This window comes from Cricetulus griseus, chromosome 2, assembly GCF_003668045.3.
Source record: "Cricetulus griseus strain 17A/GY chromosome 2, alternate assembly CriGri-PICRH-1.0, whole genome shotgun sequence".
NCBI lineage: Eukaryota > Metazoa > Chordata > Mammalia > Rodentia > Cricetidae > Cricetulus > Cricetulus griseus.
The window spans coordinates 159,756,290-159,779,115 of record NC_048595.1 but is presented as its reverse complement, the minus strand read 5'-3'; the positions used below and the strand labels follow the sequence as shown (position 1 = coordinate 159,779,115).

At 38.9% G+C, this 22,826-nt stretch overlaps 1 protein-coding gene across 4 annotated transcripts in view; it reads right to left on the bottom strand.

The window, feature by feature from the left end:
• Positions 1–22,826, bottom strand: part of St18 (ST18 C2H2C-type zinc finger transcription factor) — a 66,111-nt gene that overhangs the window by 26,758 nt on the left and 16,527 nt on the right. For 2 of the 4 annotated variants that reach the window (XM_035439022.1, XM_035439023.1), the window contains 3 exons: positions 14,175–14,368; positions 11,915–12,126; positions 3,607–3,852 (listed from right to left, as the gene is read on the bottom strand). In XM_035439022.1, coding sequence (XP_035294913.1) covers positions 3,607–3,852; positions 11,915–12,126; positions 14,175–14,368 — 652 coding nt within the window. The remainder of the gene's footprint in view (positions 1–3,606; positions 3,853–11,914; positions 12,127–14,174; positions 14,369–22,826) is intronic. The other 2 variants (XM_035439024.1, XM_035439025.1) reach the window with 1 other exon arrangement.

Below are 22,826 nucleotides of genomic sequence, written 5' to 3'. Positions count from 1 at the left end.
TTGGTTTATCCATTAGTGGTTCTTACAACTCACACCTGTCATGGGTTTCACTCCTTAAGAACACAGAAAGAAAAAAATTGCTAATTTTGCTTCTATCATGTTTTATAAAAGCCGTTCTGTACTTTTGTATGAAAACCAGGACCTGGACCAAACAAATGAAGTGACAAGTTTCATCTTAGGAATTTCTTGCATTTCTAAGGAATACCCACTGTCTTTAATTTAGAGACCATAAAGGAAGTTAAATTACACAAGAGGAGGGTGATTTTGTCTTCAAATGTGTCTGCCTTAATTTCCAGAAGTTTCCTGTACGTTTTCAATGAATTCTATTTTACTTTGTTGTTAACCTCCCTCCCCGACAAAGTCATTAATGTTATGGCAGGATTGTCCTGGCCTCTCTGTATTGGAAAGGGGACTAGAAAGTAGTTTTGGTCACAATTGTAAGAAGAAGTGATGTGCTTTAATTGCAAGTGGTTAAGGATATTTCTTTCATTTTTGCATTTGAGAAGAAGTAATGTGTCTGCTATGCCATTCTAGGTCTGTTTGTGATTACAGCTAAGTCTTGGTTGGAAAAGGCAGTTGGCCTTTCTTATTGGGGTTCCTGAGATTTTGCTCTTGTTTATTATTAGAGCAAAACCTTGTTTAAGCTGATGTAATTCTTAGTGTTATTTTATACCTGACATCACAACAGTCCCATGAGGTAGGAATTCAGGTTCAAATAGATAATTGAAGAAGCTCAAAGGAACAGAACTCTTTTCTCTATAGACAAAGTGCGAAAATTGGGAATGAAACTCAGAGCTGATGACTTGTTATATCTACTGCTGTATGTATGTATGTATGTATGTGTGTATGTATGTATGTATGTGTGTGTGGTGTGTGTGTGTGTGTTGTTGTGTGGTGTGTGTGTGTGGTGTGTGTGTGTGTGTGTGTGTGTGTGGTGTGTGTTGTGTGTGTGTGTGTGTGTGTGTGTGTGTGTGTGTGTGTGTGTGTGTGTGTGTGTGTGTGTGTGTGTGTGTGTGTGTGTGTGTGTGTGTGTGTGTGTTGTGTGCGTGTGTGTGGTGTGTGTGTGTGGTGTGTGCGTCGTGCGTGTGTGCGTGCGTGCGTGCGTGTGTGTGCGTGTGTGCGTGTGTGTGTGTGTGGTGTGTGTGTGTGTGTGTGTTGTGTGTGTGTGTGTGTGTGTGTGTGTGTGTGTGTGTGTGTGTGTGTGTGTGTGTGTGTGTGTGTGTGTGTGTGTGTGTGTGTGTGTGTGTGTGTGTGTGTGTGTGTGTGTGGTGTGTGTGTTGTGTGTGTGTGTTGTGTGTGTGTGTACAGAGAAATGAAACACTGTCACAAATATATTTTGAAGCAGGCAAAAAGATAAAACATTTGAATCTATACAACTACCAAGATGAACCTGAATGTTTGGTTTTTCTAATTTTATAAAAAAAATATTGGAGATAAAGATAAAATCGTGTTAGGAGTCTCATTTTCTGACACTCTGGGCTCTAAGAAGGATGGACAAGAAGGCAGTGGGAGAAGTGGTGGAAGACACAATAGTGTAGAGATAGCCAAGCTACCCTGGGTCATACCCAAGGGCTCATGCTGCATTTCTGCACAGGCTCACATCCTCCTGGCTGAAACTGAGCATCAAGATTCCAGGAAGGATTCTGGTATTATAAATTAACCAAGGTTTAGTCAATACAGTCATGCCATGTCATGTCATGTCAATACAGCCATGACATGGCATTGAACTATCAGAACATTCTGGGATTCATATTTCATACAAGAATGAGATGTATTTAAAGCTACTCTGTAGGCCAGCTTGGTCTCCAGAGGGAGTGTCAGGATAGGCTCCAAAGCTACACATAGAAACCCTGTCTTAAAAAACCAAAAAAAAAAAAAAAAAAGCTAGAAACAGAATGACTTCTATTTAGCCCATTTCATCTCCCTGTACCCTGCCTGCTGCCTCCTCAGCTCCACTAGTAGGTGGAGTGTGGTGTCACTTTGGTTCTTCCATATGCATTCAAGATGGCAGTGGGAGAAGCTTGTAGTCATTACTGCAGACAAATAAACTGCCTATGACATGGAAAGTACTTGGAGAATATCAGGTTTTTGAGTTAGGGATATTTAACTGATGAAGTCTATGTAAAGATCTGAGAATTCCAATAGGGTACAGTAGCATTAGTCTAACTGAAGGCTACTGCTGCACCTGTGCATTGATCCTCCAGGAGGTGGTGTGGATTGATGTGGATGATACAAGGAGTCCTAGGGTCAGCGTTTCCTCCAGACTGATGTCTTTGATCACCACAGTGGGTACCTGCTTGTGTTACTTTCATTTGCCTATTAAGAAAGGGTCTAAATATATAGACTACACTGACCTGTAACTCACACTTCTCTTGCCTCAGTTTACCGAGTGCTAGAATTACAGAATTACAGGTGTGTGCCCCATGCTACTATGAGCAGGCCTGAGACCAGGGAGCACCATGGTGGAGATGAGGCCTTTTCTCCTCATGTGTCTCCTGGACCTCTCTCACTGCTTATCCTTTGCGATGCCAAAGGAAATATGTAGAAGGAGAGGGAAGGGAGAAAGGAAGGGAAAACCTTCAAACTTGTGGTCACTTACTACAGATGCTGACTCACTCCCAAGATAGTAAAGGTAAACCAAATTGCTTCCCCCATCTCTGAAATACAAATAGCTGATGAAGTCTATGTAAAGATCTGAAAAATCCCAATAGGGTACAGCATATTTCCACAGAACACAGATATGTCAGGCCTTTGCACACACCACCTGGAAATCCCCTCAATGACATTTCTGATTACTATCACAATGGGAACACCCACATTCGTCATCAGGGCTAACTTTGTAATTATGTGGGACCTAACCATCTGCTCAGGCTACAGTGCTCAGTCAATGGTGCTCTCCAGAAACCAAGGAGGGTCAAATGCTTCCTACCCTGTCAAAAACTCTGGCCCTTTTTAAAGATAACCAAATGCACAAGTATGTCTTCTGGACTTAGAGACTAATTCCACCTAGATGTCCAGTTACTCACAAAACTCTCCACAGACATGTCCCATGTCTTGGGATGTCCAAGAGACCAAACACGAGGCTTGGACATGATTTCAAGATTCTTGTTGTCCCTGGCTGGATTTCATTTCAAAGTGTGTTACTGAGTTGGCCTTTTGGTGTTGAGTAATGCATTGCCCCTTACAGGCTGCTGTGAGAACATCTGCCACTATCGTGTGACTAAAACTCACTATAATGATGCTAATTTAGTCAAATGTCCTGAAAAGGTGAGTTCATTAATAAATTTCATCTGAAATTTAAAAGCATTACTTTATCACTATCTAAAACAAGGCACAATGGCTGAGGAGAGGGTTCTTGCTGCGCTTGAAGAGGATCCAGGTTCAGTTCACAGGCCCACATGGTGGCTCACAATCATCTATAACTCCTGTTCGATAGGACATGATCCCCACCTGTGACCTTCATAGGCTCCAGGCATGCATGTGGAATGCATAAGTAAGTGCAGGAAAATCATTCATATAGGTAAAAATCAAATGGAAAATCTAAAATAAGAAGGAGTGTGAAAGAAAACTTAGGAAATCCAGTTGACAGGCACATTGACACAATACCTCTTTCTCCTCCTCTGTCTTTCCATGGGTTTTGCTATAGTTGATGGGCACATCCCAGCCTTCTTGGTCACACAGAGCCTGGTAGAAGGCAGCATTGACCAGAAGGCTGCTTGCTTTGAATGGGGAAGAAGACGGGGTTGTAACTGTAGTGTGAGAGGAAGTTGGGGGTATAGACTTGTCCAGGATTCGATTTTTTTTCATGCTTAAGTCCAATGTGCCATTTTCATCCACTTCTATCTCAGCTCCCTGATAGAGAACAGAAACAGAAAACATCTCAGCAGTTTGCAGTTAGAGCCTAGCCATGTGGGGCTTTTAAGGGATAATTTAAAATGTAAGCTTTTATGAAAGTATATCTGCTTGTAAATCCAGCTTTCTGATTTGCATTGGGTAACATTCAATTCTTAGGCAGACTTTAAAGAACAGCCCATTAATGTGCTTCATATTTCTGGGTTTAAACAAAGTAAGCTTAATATAAATGAGAGGTATTGGCTACAACAGTTTTACACAGTTGCATAGTTTTAAAGGTTCAAAAGTCTCACCATTTTAACATTTATGTTTGTATTTAGCAAAAGTGACCAACTCCTTGAATCATAATATTAATTTAACATTATAAATATTCAAACAAAATTATCTAGGAGAGAATTTTCCAGATTATTGTAGGAGTAGGAAAGCAACATGCACCTTAGACCATCTGAACTGGACATAGCTAGAGTCATCAGAGATGAAGGAGCCTCCATGAGGAAACACCTCCATGAGATCCAGCTGGAAGACATTTTCTCAATTAGTGACCAATAGGGGAGGGCCCAGCCCATGGTGGGAGGTGCCATCACTGGGCTGTTGGTCCTGGGTTCTATAAGAAATCAGGCTGAGCAAGCCATGTGAAGCAAGCCAGTAAGCAGCACCCCTCCATGGCCTCTGCATCAGCTCCTGCCTCTAAGGTCCTGCCCTGTTTGAGTTCCTGTCCCGACTTCCTTCAGTAATAAATAGCAATGTGGAAGTGTAAGCCAAATAAACCCTTTCCTCCCCAACTTGCTTTTTGGTCATGGTGTTTCTCATTGCAGCAACAGAAACCCTAACTAAAACAACAGGCTTTGTTAAATTGTGGTGAGTGAGAAGGGAGAAGGGCTCTGTGCAAAGTGACTTCACTCTGGGGACTCAGAGCTTCAGTTCTATAATGAAAATTTAGCATGAAGGTATTTGTTTCCCATTGCTTTATGTGACAGTTAATAGTAAAGAGGCTTTTAAACCCCACCCCTTTGGGATCCAGCCTCACCCCCTTTGGGATCCAGCCTCACCCCTTTGGGATCCAGCCCCACCCCTTTGGGATCCAGCCCCACCCCTTTGGGATCCAGCCTCACCCGCTTTGGGATCCTTGGACCAAACTCTCATTGTTTCTGAGGAGTAGCCTCTCTGGGCAGTAGCCACAGGGACTACTCCTGTGGTCTGCTTCTTCAAGATTTGCACTGTGGGTGCTTTTGTTAACATTACCAGAGCTCCACAAAGCTGGGAAAACGCCTGTCAACTCTCCAAATGAATCAAATAACCTTGCTGTTATTTCTCCATCACCCATCAATTTATGGTTAACTTCTTGACAAGCTCTTGACTTTTCCTTTTTAGTTGGCAAATGAGACATCTTTTTGATTATCTTAGCAAGATCCTTAGCTCCTGCAGTCACCAGATACTGCCCAAACCCTATGTTTTAACATCCTTCCCATGTCCCTCTTTTCAGCAGCCACACAGGTCAGAATTGCTGCTTGTGCTTGATGGAGAGATAAAAAGTCCTTCTTTTTGTTTGTTTTACCCGAAAAGTTCCTATCTAGTCTCTCACCTCATAAGCATTTGCAGGAGGTAAATACACTTCTAATACAGCAGGCTAAGATGCTTTGGCCATATCTTTCTGTCCCTTTTTAGTAAATAGTTTAATCTCCTGTGATAGTTTTAAGCCCTGAATTTGACATTACAGCTTATCCAGGATAATAACATAGTAACCACAGCATCTTATGCCATCTGTATAATATCAAATACATTTTTATACCAGCATTAATAAACCTCTGTTACAAAAAAATCTAAGATATTAACCATATCAGTGCCACCCAGCCCCCCTTCTGACATGAGCTCACAATACATTCTGCCAGTCAGGCATCAAAGCAATTTTTTGCTTTGTAGCTGATGTGTAACTGTAGCAATGAAACAGAGCAATAGTAATCAAGTTTAATGGCCAACGTAAAGTAAAATGCTAAATATTGTAGTTGCTGACATTTTTCATAAAAAAAATTAAAAAAAAAACTTGGGTTAAAGCTGCACAACCAACATTCACATAAAATTCCAGACCTCTGTGACAGATGGCTTAGGAAAAAGAAGCCATGTGACTGGGCTGCAGAGTTTTATAGTGCAAAACCCATAAATAGTGCAGATTTAAGCTTTGAAAAATACCAACTATTCCAAGAATAGTCTCTCATATATATATATATATATATATATATATATATATATATATATATGTTTTTAGAGAATTATTTCAAATATTGTTTAAAATTTAGAGATTCTAGGACCCATTATAATTATTTGTATTGAATAATTAGAGTTGAAAAATCTTACTCCTAATGTTTGAAAGAGATGTCTCAGCTTGCTGCTCAGGGCACCTGACTTGGGGAAAGGGGATGTCGTGTGCTGGGGATAGGAGTACAGATGGGCTTTAAGTAAGTGCCCAAATGCATCCAACAATTACACTGCAGCAGGAAAGGCCCTTTCTACCAACGCTGAGGATCACACATTCCCAGCATGGGTTTTTTTTTTTTTCAGTCATACCACCAGGCATCATCTTTCTGTGCTCTGAACTCCAAATGTCAGCACAGAAATCTGAGAGGCTGGTGGAGAGGCAGGGCCAGAGCTGCAGCTCAGGTAGTGCTTCCTTCTCACACCTTCCAACACTTAGATTTCTCAAGTGCTATTTGGGATCTTTATTTTAGGTCCTTATACTTTAAGTTTCCCGGGGCTGGGAACCTTTCAGCTTAGGAGGGACAATACAAGCCATCTATTGATGCTGCCTTTGAGTTGCCGACCTTACTGCTATGGGTGAATTCACTGGATTCCTGAGATCATGCCCAGTATGATCACAACACTACAGTGTGAAGAAAAAGAGAACCTGAAAAACAGATTGCTCTGGCTTTCATGGGCATGCTTTATGGGTAATGACTTCTAGTGGAAGATACCAAGTTCATTATCAGGGACAGTGAAACTGAAAGTTTATTATAATAATCTCTCCCAGAAGCTAAGTAGTGACCTAGATGGTCAGCAGCAGGGACATGATTGTGTAACCACAGCACCTCTGTTAACTGGAACGTTACCTGACCAGTGAGACAGCAATAAGAGGACCAAAGGTCGTGATAGAACGTCTTATACCACGGAAGGCAGAAAGCAAGCACTCTCTCTTCTTATCCAGCAGTTACTAATTGCTACCACTGGGAAGATGATAAACATGTGAACTATGTTTATAACAGAGTTATGAGTACAGAGAGGGAGTGACTAACCCAAGGTGTGGCATTAAAATGCAGTTTAGAGATACTTGCCTAAACTTCCAGATCTTTTCAAGCAAAGCAGACATTTTGAATTTGAAATCATGCTCCACCAAGCTCTTGGTTTTACAGTGTATGAGCCATAAGGCATTTTAGAAAATAACTAAGGCTATGTGTGAATTCAAATTTCATTTCCAGCAATTATAGTCATGCAGCTCACAAAACAATCACTCAATATTTCTGTACCACTGTTTCTTCCACTGAAAAATGGAAAATTATTATGCATGTTATAGTCTTTAGGGGGACTTAAAGGGATTCACACGGTCAGAGAGTTTATGGACAGTACATAGCACATAGTAGGTATTCTATAAATCAGAATCTCCAAAGAGACATAGCCCTCAGCTACTGTTCACAGGGCTAAAGAGTCAACATTTCATTTATTTACTTGCCTTGAGAAAGGATCTTGCTACATAGCACAGGATGGCCTCACACTCATAATACCTTGTCTCAGCTTCTCTGGTGCTGAGGTTACAGGCTGCATCACCATGCCCAACAAGGAGCTAGGTGTTCAGTCCCTATCTACAATATGCTTACGCACTCAATTCTTTGTGATCCCTGCTTCAAGACCCTCATCATCTTTCACTCACAATGTACTGTACGGTACAATGTGTTCTGATGTTAAAATACGCATTGGGTTCTAACCACCCTGAGGCCATTGGGGCTTTCCTGTGAGCAGCCAGCACTAATGGCATGCTGTTTCTAGGCCTTGCTCAAGCAAAAACAGACTTTGAACTTTAAACACTTCAAGTAAGTGTCAAATTTTTGTTTTCTTTTAAGGAACTGTGCATATGTCATTTTGTCTAAACAGGTGGGGGAAACACCAAAACAAATAACAGAATGCTTGGCAAACAGCATCGAGGAGGATAAAGATAGACTGGAAGCATGTTCTACCTCTGTGTATTAGAATGGGAGGAGGGAAAGTGGGGGTATATCCACTACAGGCTGGCACAACTCTCAGGGACATTGACACAAAGTGACTAGCAAATGCAGGGTGCTCGTTCTCTGTCTATCTACATTCATGGCTCTACTCCTATCTAGAGTCACAGTGGTTGGGAAAAAGCACCTTAAAGTATATGACACTAACCAATTTATGTTTCAACATTTATATTAATGTCAAATAAAAATGGAGGAAATTCTTCATATTTTAGAATCAATAAAAGTAATGGAATAAAAAGAAAACTAATATTTCAGACAAAACCTTTATGATGTTCACTTTAACCTTTAACCTTTATGATGTCCACTAAGAACTAAATGAACAAATTATTCTCTCCTTTCTTAACTTCTTAAGCCATATGAAAGAGACCCAGTAGTATGAATATGTTATTTAGATCTAAGATGGTTTTTAACACAAATAGTTCCTCCTAATATCTAAAATACAGTGGGCTGTGGTCTGGAAAGAGACCAGTCATGTTAGATATGGCATGATGTTCTTTGCACAGATATGGTGTATACCTGTTATGTAGGGAACACAGGCTGATCAAATGGACAGCAGTGTGAATAGCAGGGTAAATTATCTATATCATCTATGGCAGTCTGAATAAAAATGATTCCCGTAGATTCACAGGGAGTGGCACTATAAGGAGGTGTGGCCTTGTTGGAGGAACTGTGTCACTGAGGGCTGGGCTTTAAGGTTTCAGAAGCTCAAGCATGCCTAGTGTCTTACTCTTCCTGCTGCCTGAGGATCCAGGTGTAGAACTCTCAGCTACTTCTCTAGCACCATTTCTGCCTGCATACCGCCATGCTCCTGACCATGATGACAATGGACTAAACCACTGAACTGGAAGCCAACTCCAATTAAATGTTTTCCTTTATAAGTGTTGCTGTGGTCATGGTGTCTCTTCACAGCAACAGAAACCTTAGCCTTGTCCTTGTGTTTGTATTTATGTAGGGACACAGAGTTTCCTTGCCCTCTGAAAACATTCTGAGTGTTTTGCAGATCACTAATTCTGAACCCTACTTAGTGGAGAGTCAGTTGTGTCCTTGCAGAAAAATCTGTACGTGCTTGAGGTGGTATTTCAGCCACAGTGAATGTGTTCTTTAATGAATTCTCTGATTGGTGCTGTAAACAGTCAAAGAGATGGTCACCACAAATGTTTCTGGATGAGAACAAGAGGAAAGGAAGAAACCAGCCATCTCCGGTTCAGATGGAAGGCACTGTGAAGCCACCTGTGCGTGCCCAGCCTCCACACACCTGCCTCTACCTCAGATGTCCAAGGGTGGGCATTCCTTTCCTTCTGCTTGTAAGCTCCCTGAATCCAGGGTCTGAAGCTCAGTCTAAAGCAGTGGTTCCCAACCTCCCTAATGCTGTGACCCTCTAATACAGTCTCATGTTGTGGTGATCCCCCCAACCATAAAATTAATTTCATTGCTACTTTATAATTGCAATTTTGTTACTGCTATGAACTGCAATGTAAATATTGGTGTTTTGTGATGGTCTTAGGTAAAATCTGTGAAACGGATTTCTGTCTCCAAAGCTTTTGTGACTCCTAGGTTGAGAACCACTAGTCTAACCAGTGGTAGAGGCAAAACCAGTTCTTAGATCCCACTTGCCAATGTGACTCATATACTGATACAACTATAATATAAGAAAATTGTTTTTTTTGCATTTGTTTCTAAATATGAAGCATAGGAGATAGTATGGGTGTGAATGTTCAGAAATAAAGGCAATAACAACCTATGATGGAGAGAAAAATTCAAATCTACTAGAGGAAGAATTATACTGGAATGCAATGCTAAGGGAAAGATGGTATCTAATCCCATCTTTGTTGGTAACAGCAAAGCCACACACACAGCACGCTTTGCTTAGGTGAAGGTCTGAAGAGTTAATTAGCCTGTTTTGTTTCTAAAAGAGTTGTTTCAGCAAATTTGTGAGAAACAGTTCTATATTCAGAACACTAATGAAGACAGAGTCCTACAATTGGTACAGTTGTGTGGGAATGTGAGTAGCCAGCTATGTGGCTCAGCAGCAGTGTTTACAGTGATGCTTGGGGAGCCATATTTATCTTATCCTATCTAACCACTCTGTGAGGGAGGTACTTCTGATACAAACAATTCTTTAAGATCTCTGGCATAAGTTGCTCCTTTCCGAAGCTGATCTAAGCTCTTTCTCTTTCCACTGTCCTGGCATCAGTGAAGAGTGGAAAGTGCTGTGTTGGAGAGGACATTACCTTGGAAATGGCAGGTCTGCTGCATAGAGCCTTGCTGACACAAGGATCGGACAAACAGACATTATAAAAGGATTATTTGGCTTTTTGAAATGTGGCATTTAAACAGGCGTTTTTTCTAACCAGAAATGTTTTTTAAAAGAGAGAAGACTGATGAGAAAATGCCTGTTATTTGTTTGACATCAAGACTTTAGGTGAAAGGAGCACTCCGGGAGCAGGGAAACATGTGCATGTGGAAACGGGCAGCGTTTGTCCTGGCAGTGTCACCCAGATGCTTCTCCTCCAATAATCATGATAGCAGTCCCCATTTTCTATAAGGTATCGATGAAATCAGGAAGGAAGCACTAGGAAGGAAGACACTGGAGTATTTCTCTACAATATTCTTAAAAAGGAAAAATAAATCAGATCTTGAAATGCCAGTTTGAAAGTAAAGCTGTATTTTAAAATCCCTTAAATTCCTCTCCTGTGTCAGTAATTTTGACTGGCATAATGAATTCAGAGAGTTGGGTATTTTTTCTGTATATTTAGAGTATATATTTTTTCTTTGTTTAAGAACCTCATTTGTTTAAAGATTGTTTTTGAGTGGGTTTTGGCAACCACCTCTTCCTGGGGCTTACTTGGCTTGGCTTCTTCCAGAAGCTAATTTTGATTCTTCTGTCAAATGCTTGGTGGCACTGTGCTACCTGCTCTCCTGAAGGCCTGGCACAGCACAGGCGAGCAGCTGACCACACAAGGATGGGCCTGCCCTTAAAGGGAAATGTCTCAGCTTGCAATGCACAGGGTCTTGGAGTCACTCAGGACATCTTTTATTTTAAGCAAGGGTAAAATCCGTGACAGAGAATGTCTGGATGCTCTGTGCTGGCTGGCATCTAGTCATCTAGGTAGGTAATAAGTTCTTTAAGTGAGGCTGTCTGTGTACAGGAGAAACACTGAGCCCTTCCAGCCTCTCCTGTGATCCACAACATGCAAGGCCTTTGTACATTCATTCATTAAGTCACCTAAATGGGAATGTGTATTTCCCACAGTTAGGAAAGACAGTCTGTGGAAAATATCATTAATCTCTTAGGAAATGTACTGTGTTCACAAAGGTCCTAGAATTTGATTTGGATTCAACTTTAGAGCCTCTAGTCTCCTCTGTCTGCTGAGTCACTGTACTGTGGGTCTCATGGGAACACTACAACCTAGATGTCCTCATGGTATGCAGTGGTGGACACGTACAACATAACCTCACGGTCACTTTCAACAGTCTTCTACCAGCCACTGTTCCTACATGGCTCTGATCTGTAGATGGTGAACAGCTTCCACAGCAGAGATACATTTTAACAGGAACTCTCTTTCCTTGTTCACCAAATGCCTCCTAACAGAAAAAGTGATGAGATTATCCTCAACTACCCTCCTAAGACACTGCTTTCCAGATAAGCACACATTCCTCCCTTGAACCTATTGAGAACTCATCCCTGTTTGGGTAGGGAGAGGGGGAAGTGAGAGGATGCATGGAGGAACATGAAAGGCAGTTGATTCTCAAGTCGCACTCACTGGCCCACCTTCCATGCTCTTGGCCTGGCTTACCTTGGCACGCAGGCTCTGTGGTTTGTTGGAGAGGATGTCCGTGGCTTCCCTGCAGCGGGTGGAAAGGTTTAGGATGGCAGCAGCTGCTGCTATGTGGGTGTCTTCACTGCACTGACCATGGCCATAAGAGCTGGCACGGACTGTGCTCTGTGTGTGGGCGCCAGCACTAGGCAGCCCATTAGGAAATTTCACTGGATTTGAAAAATGCTTTGCTGTTGAAGAGAGATTTGATTAGCAATTGCATATACTCGGCTTCAGTCATCAAAGATTTTTTTTTTAAATACAAAACATTTTCATTAAAACAACATAAAGCAGAACCATTATCCGTTGGTACTTTAAATGAAGGTTACCCAGGCAGGTTTTGCCAAGGTGCACAGAGCAGATGATGTGATTCTTTAAAGATGCCCGCCTCTTAAGAGTTCTTGTATTTACTTTATAGGTGACAGAAACGCCGTCACCAATGTTACAGGACAGGTGTATTTACAACATGTATGCAAAATTGTAGACAAAAAAATGAGCAAATACACTGCAAGCAGCTCAGGACAGGCATGTACGCTTACTGAACAGGCTGGGGATGACGACTCAGGGTGAGGCCAGGTAGCTCTCAGGGGCTGCTCTCACTGATGTTTCTGCTTAGACACAGGATGTATTTTTATTACGTGGGATGAATGTTTGTTCTGTACTTAACTGGGATAGAGGCCTCAGCAAGCTGAACAGAGGACAGAGGGCCTATTCTCAAGATGAAGAGAAAGGCTACTTAGTTACCAAGGCTGACTTTCTGTGTTTTGTTGTGGGTACCATAGCTTTTTTGAGGGGCATAATGATACAGATTTCTCTTCACTGTGGGCTGTTTGTGAGCACCACTCAAGGTCATGGGAGAAACAGCAGAGACATAAAGACATAAAAGCACTTAGCTTTCAATTTTGGCTTAAATACTGCTTATTTTAAAGATTTGCTTATTTTTAAAATAAAAGATATTACTGAATATTATTCCTATAACTACAAGAGTATGAAAATGTTACTAACTCTATTATGGTTTTTATAACTACTACCCAAACAACGTGAGTCTTTTCATCCACCTTCATGTAAATTAAGTACATATGCACATGTTTACATTGTACACATATAATAAAATATTTAAACAAAATTGGGTTGCTAGATAAAATCATTATGTGTGTGCATATTTTTTTTTCTGAACCTAACAAGTTCTCAATGGCTACTCCGGTTTTCTGGGTGCTGGGACCACTTTTTATTAACAGTAGGTAGATTTTTTTTTGTAGTTATGTACTCATCAATGATAGATAAACTGCTTTCAAGTTTGCTGGCCATCTGGAGGGAGACGGGGTGGAAACCCAGACTTTGTGTATCTAAGCATTACTCTATCCATGGGATCACCGTTGCCAGGTTTTAGGTAGCCTTCTAGGTTCCTACTAGTGTCAGTCAACATGATATGATGAAGCAAACACTGAACTCACAAGATGTTCACCCCATTCGGGTGTAGTGTCTGAGAGACTCATAGATTTTAAATGGATGGCCCACAGAGAACTCCAGTGGGTGTGTATATCTTATTGAAGGAGTATTACCCATAATTTTTGGCATTTGTTCCTAATACCTGCTTCTCTATCTTTTCATTAGCATACTTAAGAGAAATGTATTAAAAAAAAGACCACCAAGTCTTATACATTGCATAGCCATTCAGTTCAGTCTTCTCCATTGATGTGTCAGAATTAGTGAGAATACTATTTAACCTATTTTAAGGGTTCCAATATTAACTAATCCTTAAATTTATTAGACAATGTTTTGACAGTCATATGTTTTTATCCTAGTAAATTTCAGATTCCTTAATTAAGTTTCTTGGATTTTTTAGCTCTTACTACCTTCAGTCTGAAGGCTTTTGATGATTTCAGTGTTTTAAATAGTATTACATATTTCATCTTATTAGATTGCCATGATCACAACATGAATTAAAATAATATAGTATAACAGCTGTCATAGCTTTCAATATATTAATCACAATCCTAATTATTTCTTTTAACACTGTTATATTTAGATTCAATAATGGCACTATCTGTGAAATAACTAATAACTTACAATATTCAATGTGACTTGGATATAAAATTAGGAATAATGATTAACTTAATTATCTCACTATTCTTTTCTGTCATCTCTAGAGAACATGTGATGTATCTGAATATATAACCCCCTCTAAACAAGATGCATTTTAGGGTAATAACTGTTAGGATTCAAATTCGATGCTTACATTCAGGAAATGGTGGTGTCTTTTGTCCTTGACTTGTTTGTAGGAAAGGACGTTTACCAAAAACTTGAGCATCAAAACTGGCATAATCGAATGGCACTTTTCCAAACTTCTCTTGTTCTTTTGATATAGTGGCTCTTGAAGAGGTGATGGCTTGTGAGCGGAAGTTAAATTCAATTTGCTTCACCAAATTCGTCCTGGTAAGAGGCAAGAAGTTTGAAGATGATAAAAAGAAACTGTTGTCAGGATTCAAAGTAGATGCCTGAATCTATTGCCTTCCAGGCACAGAGACACCACCCAGCATTTAGGGAGGACCCACCCACAGGAGAGTAGATGCTCTGAGATGCAATGAGGGCGGCTGCTTTGGGCTGAGTCTGGCTATGCTGCTACTCCATGTTCTGTGTGCAGTAACAGAGGGGTATTCAATCCTCACGCAGAGGTATTAAATATAGTCATTAAGTATATTATGTATTAAATTGTCATTATTTCAAGGTGTATCTAAATTACTACATTATTATACTAGTAAAGTTTTAATGTAATTGTTCCACTCTAATTTTGAGTTAAATAGTCCTATAGATTTTTTTTTGTCTGAACTAAACAGGAACAGCATGTGCTGGCCAAGAAAAGTAGAATTCTGCTTAGCTGTGGTCTGTGTGTCAGAGATCACAACTAACACACTTTTTAGGATTTTCAGAATAAAAAATATTTTCCTTTTATTTTACAACAAAATGAGAATGTAAAAAATGTTGATAATATCTTGTGGACTGGGTAAACTTCTCAAATGGTGCATAAAATATATTTGAGAGATTCATTCTCTTGATGCAGACCCAAGATCTCCCCAGTTCTTTCAGCTTTTACTTCAAGGCCATCTATATTCCTCTTTGATTCTGCTGACCCACAGATACCACACTAGGCTGGGATTCAGACCTACATCTTCTTCTCTGTTCTCCATGCCCATCTCTCAAGACTTACTCTGATTCCCGGTGCAGTCAATAACCAACCTCAACAACCAATGTCCATCCCTAGGGACTAAGCCTCTTGGTATGGTCCCATGGTCCTCCTAGTTCTTCTGAAAATCAAGGATTCCAGTGCCACCACACTTGATTCTGACATAGATTAAGCAATAGAAACCAAAGACTGGAACACCCACTCCCAAAACCATGAGACCATATATGTACACCAAGAAACACTCAAGAGTCCTAACTCCAGATGCCTGGGGCCAAGCACAAAAACACAAATATGAATAACCATGACAATTTGCCTCTTCCAGAAGACAGAAACCATATTATAATAGGTTCACATAAATGCAAATTAGCTAAGGAATAAGACAAGGGCTTCAAAATAGCAATTATAAATATGTTTAAGGACATTAATGTGAATATGAATAAATGCCTTAATGAAGACTGTAATTGAATGGAAATAACTTAAGACATGAAAGTAGAATGTAACAACAACAAAAAACCAGAATCACTTAAGGAAACTTAAACTAAAATAACATTTGAAATGAAACACTTAAGATATCAAAACAGATAAAAACAAGAACCTTCCTTAGAGCTAATCCTCACCAACAGATTAAAGATGGAAAAGAGAATTTCAGATATTGATGATAAGGTAGGAAAGTAGGTTTTCAGTCTTTTAAACAATCTTAAAATCTTAAAAACAAACAAAAAACAGGCATGAACATTTAGGCAATCTGGAAAACCACAAAAATTCCAAGCACAGGAATAATGGGTATAGAGAAAGGAAAAGAAACCCAAGTAAAGGCAAAAATTAACAAAACACACAAGAAAATATCCCCAATATAAAGAAAGGGATGCCCATAAAATTACAAGAAGCATAACAAACACCAAAGAGATATGATTAGAAAAGAAACTCCCATAACACACAGTAATCAAAGCACCAAGTGTATAGAACCACAAAAAGATAAGCTTCAAAAGAAAAGATCAAATAACATACAAAGGCAGACCTATTAGAATATCATCTGACTTGTCAGTGGAGATTCTGAAAGGTAGAAGTGCCTCGACAAGCTCTCAGGGAGTACAGGTGACAGCTAGACTACTATACCCAGCAAAACTAACAAGCACAATTGACAGAGAAAGAAATATGCTTCATGATTAAAACCAAATTTAAGCAATTTCTGTCCACTATTCCACCTGTACAGAAGGCACTAGAAGGAAAACTTCAGTCTTCATGAAGAAGACACAAAGAATAAGTAAACCGAAAGAGTTAATTCAAAGAGGAGAAAAAAAACTCCACACAACAAAATAACAGGAGTTACTAAACACTGCTCATTGGAAACTGTCAGCATTGATTGTCTCTAGTCTCCAATAAAAAGACACAAAATAACAGGCTGGATTAGAAAATTTTACTATATCTTAAGATATTTACTGAATGACATGAAACACATCATTCTCATCTTAAGATATAACCTTAAGGCATTCCAAGGACATGGAACCAAGAGGCATGTAGGTGTAGCTTTTTAAATATCTTACAAAACAGACTAAAAAATAAATCTTATCAGTAGAGATAGGAAAGGGAGCTACATACACAGCCAAGGAAAAATCCACCAAGAGTATATTACAATTCTAGACATTTATGCACCAAACACAAGGGCACCCAAGATCACAAAAGAAACACATCCACTTTCACACATCGATTCTCACACAACGATAGTGGGTGACTTCAATATCCCACTCTCATCAATAGACAGGACACAAACAGGGAAATCCCAGAATTAATAAACACCAAATGGACCTAACAGACATCTACAGTCCATTTCACTTAAACACAAAAATAATATACTTTCTTCCCAGCATTCATGGAATTTTCTCCAAATATAACCCCCTATATTATGACACAAAGAAAAACTCAAAATATATAAGAAAACTGAAATACCACCCTACATCTGATTACCATGGATTAAAGCAGGCTATTAACAGCAACAGAAACAGCAGAAAGTATGCAATTACATGGAAACTAAACAACTTACTACTGAATTAAAACTGGGTCAAGACAGAAATCCATAAGGAAATTAAAACCTTTTTTATAATTGAATGAAAATAACAGAGGACATACCCAAAACCTATGGAGTATAATAAAGACCATGCTAAGAGACAAGTTCATAGCACCAAGTTCCTACACATAAAAACAAGGGGAGATGTCATATTAGTAACTTAGTTACACACCTGAGAGTTCCATAAAAACAACAAGAAATAATACTCCAAAAGAGTAGACAGGGAGAATTAATAAAACTGAAATCAATAAAATAGAAACAACAAACCAATACAAAGAATAAATGAAATAAAGAATTGATTCAAGGAAATCGGTCAGATTGATAAACCCTTAGCAAAATTAAGTAAATACAGAGAAAGAAGATAAAAATTATAAAACTTAGAGATGAAAAGGGAGACATTATAATAGACACTGAAGAAATTCAGAGAATCATTCTTATATATTTAGAAAGTTGTATTTCAACAAACTGTAAAACCACAAAGAAAAGGATGAATTTCTTGATATGACCTATTAAAGTTAAGATGAAATAAACTATTTAAATTACCCATAACTCCTAGTAAAATAGAATCTGTAATTAAAAATCTGGCCCTTGCCTAAATTTCCCAACTCCTCCAAAAGCCCAGGACCATATAGATTCAGTACAGAATTATTCCAGACCTTCATAGAAAAACTAATACCAATAACCCTCAAATTATTCTGCAAAATAGAAACTAACAGGATATTTTCTAAATCTTTTTTGCAAAATTACTACTACCACATCAGAAACACATAGCCTGGTAGGAATGGAGAACACCTTTAGTCCCAGCAATCAGGAAGCAGATACAGGTGGATCTTTGTGTGTTTGAGGAAAGCCACGTCTACAAAGTTAAGTTCCAGGACAGCCAGGGCTGTTACAAAGAGAAATTCTGTCTTGAAAAACAAAAACAAAACAAACAAACAAAAAAAACCCACAAGACACATCAAAAAGAAAATTACAAAACAATATACATTGTGAACGTTAAATGCAAAATTTCTCAAAAAAAGTACTGCAGATTGAGATCAAAAACACAAAAAAGATTATCCACCATGATCAAATTGGCTTCATCCCAGAGATATTGGGATAATTTAATATAAGTAAATCAATTAACATAATCCAACACATATACAGATTGGAAAAAAAAAAACCCTACATGCAGAAAGGACCTTTGACAAAATCTAACATACTTTCATAATAAAAGTCCCAAAGAGACTAAGAAACAAGGGACATCCCTCAACATAATAAAGGCAGTAAGCTTGCAGCTAACATCAACCTAAATGGAGAGTAATTCGAAGCATTGCAACTAAAATTAGAAACAAGACAAGGCTGTCCACTCTTTCAATACCAATTCCATATAGTACTTTAAGCCTTCACTAGAATAAGACAACTTAAGAAGATCAAGGGTCACAAGTAGTAAAGGAAGAAGTCAAAGTATCTTTATTTGCAGATGATGTAATTCTCTGTGGAAATGATCCTAAAAACTCCACCAGGGAATTTTTTTGACAACTGATAAACAGTAGCAAGAGCCAAAAATTTTCTCACAAAAATTAGTAGCCTACCTCTACACAAATGACAGACTGGGAAAGAAATCAGGGAAACAAAACCTTTCACAATGGCCTCAAAAAAAAAATCAAAAAATCTTGTGGTAACTCTAATTGAACAAGTGAAAAACTTTTATGATAAAAGTTTTAAGATACTGGAGAAAGAAATTGAAGAAGATATCAGAAAATGGAAAGGTGCCCCATGTTCATGAATAAGTAGAATTAGTATAGTGGAAATGGTTATCTCACTAAAAGTTAGCTACAGATTTAATGCAATCTTCATCTAAATTCCAACACATTATCTGGTAGAACTTCCAGCGGAGGGATTGGGATGCTGGCTCAACCATATAACCTTTGACCTACAGTTTGTCCTGCCTATGGAAGTGTGGGGGATTAGTTACTACGCCAACTGTCATCAGAGAACCTTCACCCAGTAACTGATGGAATCAGATCAGTATCCATCAGCCAAGCATTGGGTGGAATTCAGGGAATCCTGCTGAAGAGAGGAAGGAGGGAGAATATGAGCTAGTGGGTGGGTCCAGGACATCACTAGAAATAACTTACCTGGGTATATAGGAGCTCATAGAGTGCGGACCATCATCTGGGGAGTCTGCATGGGATCAACCTAGGCCCTCTGCATATATGTGACAGTTCCGTGGCTTGGTCTACCTGTGAGTTCTAGTAGTGGAAGCAGGGGCTGTCCTGTGAGTTCCAGTAGTGGAAGCAGGGGCTGTCCTTAAAGCTTTGGCTGGCTTTGGGGACTCTATTCCTCATACTGGGTTGTCTTGTAGAGCCTTAATACAAGGGGAGGAGTTTAGTCATACCTCAACTTGATATGCCATTGCTTTGTTGATACCCATGGGAGGCCTGCCCTTTCTGAACACAAAAGAGGAGGAGAGGATTGAGTTGGGTTGGGGGAGGAACTGGGAGGAGAGGAAGGAGGAGAATCTGCATTTGGGATGAAAATAAATGAATAAATTTAATTTTAAAAGATTAAAGTCTAAAAAATTCCAACATATTTCTTCACAGAAATTTAAAAAAAAAGATCTTCAACTTCATATGGAAATAAAAAAATCTCTGGAGTGCTAAAACAATTCTGAATAATAGAACTGATAGAGGTATTACTCAGATTTCAAGTTGTATTAAAGAGCTATAGTATTAAAAACATCATGGTATTGGCATAACAACAGCCACACTGAATGACAGAATAGAATTGAAGACCCAGGCATAATTCTACATATGTACAAATACCTGATTTTTAACAAAGAAACTGAAAATACACCCTGGAGTAAAGACAGCATCTTCAACAAATTATACTGGTCAAACAGGATGGCTGTATGTAGAAGAATGAAAGTAGAATCCTATTTATCACCCCTCCCAAAACTCAATTCCAGTTGGATCAAGGACCTCCATTTAAGACCAGATGCTACGAGTCTGACAGAAGAGAAAGTGGGGAGTAGGCTTGAACTCATTGGCAGAGGAAAAGACTTTCTGTACAGGATACTGATATCATGGGCACTAAGATCAACAATTAGTAAATGGAATCTCATGAAGCTAAAACATTTTGTGCAGCAAAGGAAATGATAATTTAAATAAAGTGTCAGCTTATGGAATACAAAGATCTTCAGCAATTGTACAGCTGAAAGAGGATTAATATCTAAAATACATAGACTAAAAACACTGGACATGAAGGAAACAATCCAGTTAAAACGGGGTACATAACTGAGAGGAGAATCCTCAAAAGATGAAACTCAAATGGTGAGAAATCCTTCAGAGAATTTTAAGTCCCTTAGTCATTAGGGAAATGCAAGTCAAAACTATTTTGAGATGTCATCTTATTCCAGTCAGAATGGCCAAGAGCAATAAAACAAACATCACATACTGTTGAAGATTCAGGGAAAGAGGAACATTTTCTCATTACTGGTGCAGGTGCAAACTGATATAGCATGTATGGAAATCAGTGCAGAAGTTCCTGAAACAGTTAAATATCATTCTCCATCATGTTCTAGCTGTGTCACTTTTGAGAAAATATTTAAAGGACTCACTCACAAGCGTTGATTCATTATAGCCAGAGATTGGAAATAGTCTAGATGTCCATACTGAAGAATGGATAATGAAAATGTGGTACATTTATACAATCAAATATTATTCACATATTAAGAAGAATGCAATTATGAAATTTGCAGGTAAATTAGTTAGAAACAACTATTGTGAGTGAGATACCCCAGACCCCAAAAGACAAATGTTGTATTTTCTCTTATACATGGCTATGCATGTTTTAATTAGAATAACAACAGAAGTAAGGACCAAGGTGGAGGGGGGATCTTCAAGGAAGAGGAAATAGAATATAGTGTTATAAAGAGATAAAGGGCAAATTAGAAGGTAAAGGTGGGAATACAGGGAGGGACAACTAATACTAACAACCATTTGAAAAGCCATATGGAAACATACTTCTATAGAAGCTTCCTAAAATACATATAAATATAAGAAAGAAATTTAATGGAGTCATCATATATTGTGAGAGACAATGTCCCAATCAAATATCTCATGCCACCAGGTAAAATCTTCATTACTAGGAATGGGTCACACTTTGTTGACCCAATGGACCAAAGGGTTGTTATAGACCACCCTCACCCCCAGATATAACAGGCAATTTTTAAGTTTATTGGTTACTCTCTACAACCTGATTACAAGGACTTTTGTTAGATACAACACTCCTGTCTGAAAAATCAAGTTGGTGCCTTCATCCCTACTGACTAGCATTCATGATACAAGGTATTCTGAATACTGTCAGAGGACAAAAGTAATATCATCACTCAGCTATCACCCTATAACTGACATCAGTGACCTGTATGGAAGATACCAGTAAATAGAGGCACAAATGTTATAGGAGTAACCAACTACATTTTGGTTTTAAGATCTACTCCAAGAGGTGGGACCCATTTCCAATTCTGCTAAAGTGATCAAGAACCTCTTATTAGATTGGTCATGTACCTATGGGAAAATCTAAAAATTCTATTATGCTAAAGGAACACAGTTCTAAAATGACTCCTAATGATATACTGCTATACCTACAGATGCAAGTATTGCTCAACCCCCATCAGAGAAGTTTCTTTTTGCAGTGACCCCCATATGGTCTATGCTCAGAGAGTGAGAGACTTTTGAGCACTCAATATTAAGTGGGATGTCTTCATCAAACCCTTCCCCTCAAGGCTCAGGAGTCTACACAGAAGGAGAGGTGAAAAGATTGTGAGAGCCAGAGGTGTTGCATAACTCTGTGAAAACAAGTGTCTTCTGGATACAACAGGAATGATGCATACGTGAATTCACAGAGGGTGACAGCATGCATAGGATCTGAACAAGCTCAAACTCGACAAAACTGCAGCATAGAGGAGGGGAAATGGACACAAAATCCCATCCCCAATGTAGAAGCTATTTGTAACTGATTCTTGCTAGGAAAGGGAAATTAGTTTTCTTCACTGGAATCTCACTGGGTATATCAACTACAGTCCTGAGCAGGCCCATGCCCAGGAGTAACTGGTTAACATAAAACAGACTCCATAGTGTATGTGTGTGTTCAGGGACATTCACACATTTTGTTATATTTTTGCCTTACTTGTTTTTTTGTTTGTTTGTTTTGTTTTTAACTTTTTGTGGGGTTTTTTTGTTTGTTTTTTTAGAGTGGGGAGACAGTGAGTGAGCACACATGAAGTATGGTAGGTAAGGAGGTAGGGAGAAACTGGGAGAAGCTGGGGAAGAGGAAATAATCTGATCAAAATATACTGTATGAAAAAATTATTTTGAATAAAGAAATACTTGAGGGATGAGTGGATTTGACTGTAAGTTGGTTTATCACCTTGAAATTGTAAAAATACTCTAATCTAAAATGACATTAGTTTCTAAAGCAATGAGTAAACAAGAAACTCAACTGCAGCTTTTCATAAGAATAGTTAGGGAGAACAAGAGAACATTCCAATACTGACGAAGAACCCCATATTAAGATTTCTTAATCTACATATTTAGTAATTTGTGATCTTCATTTGATGTTTTTCACTCGTGTGACTTGAATGCTAGTTTTGATTCTTT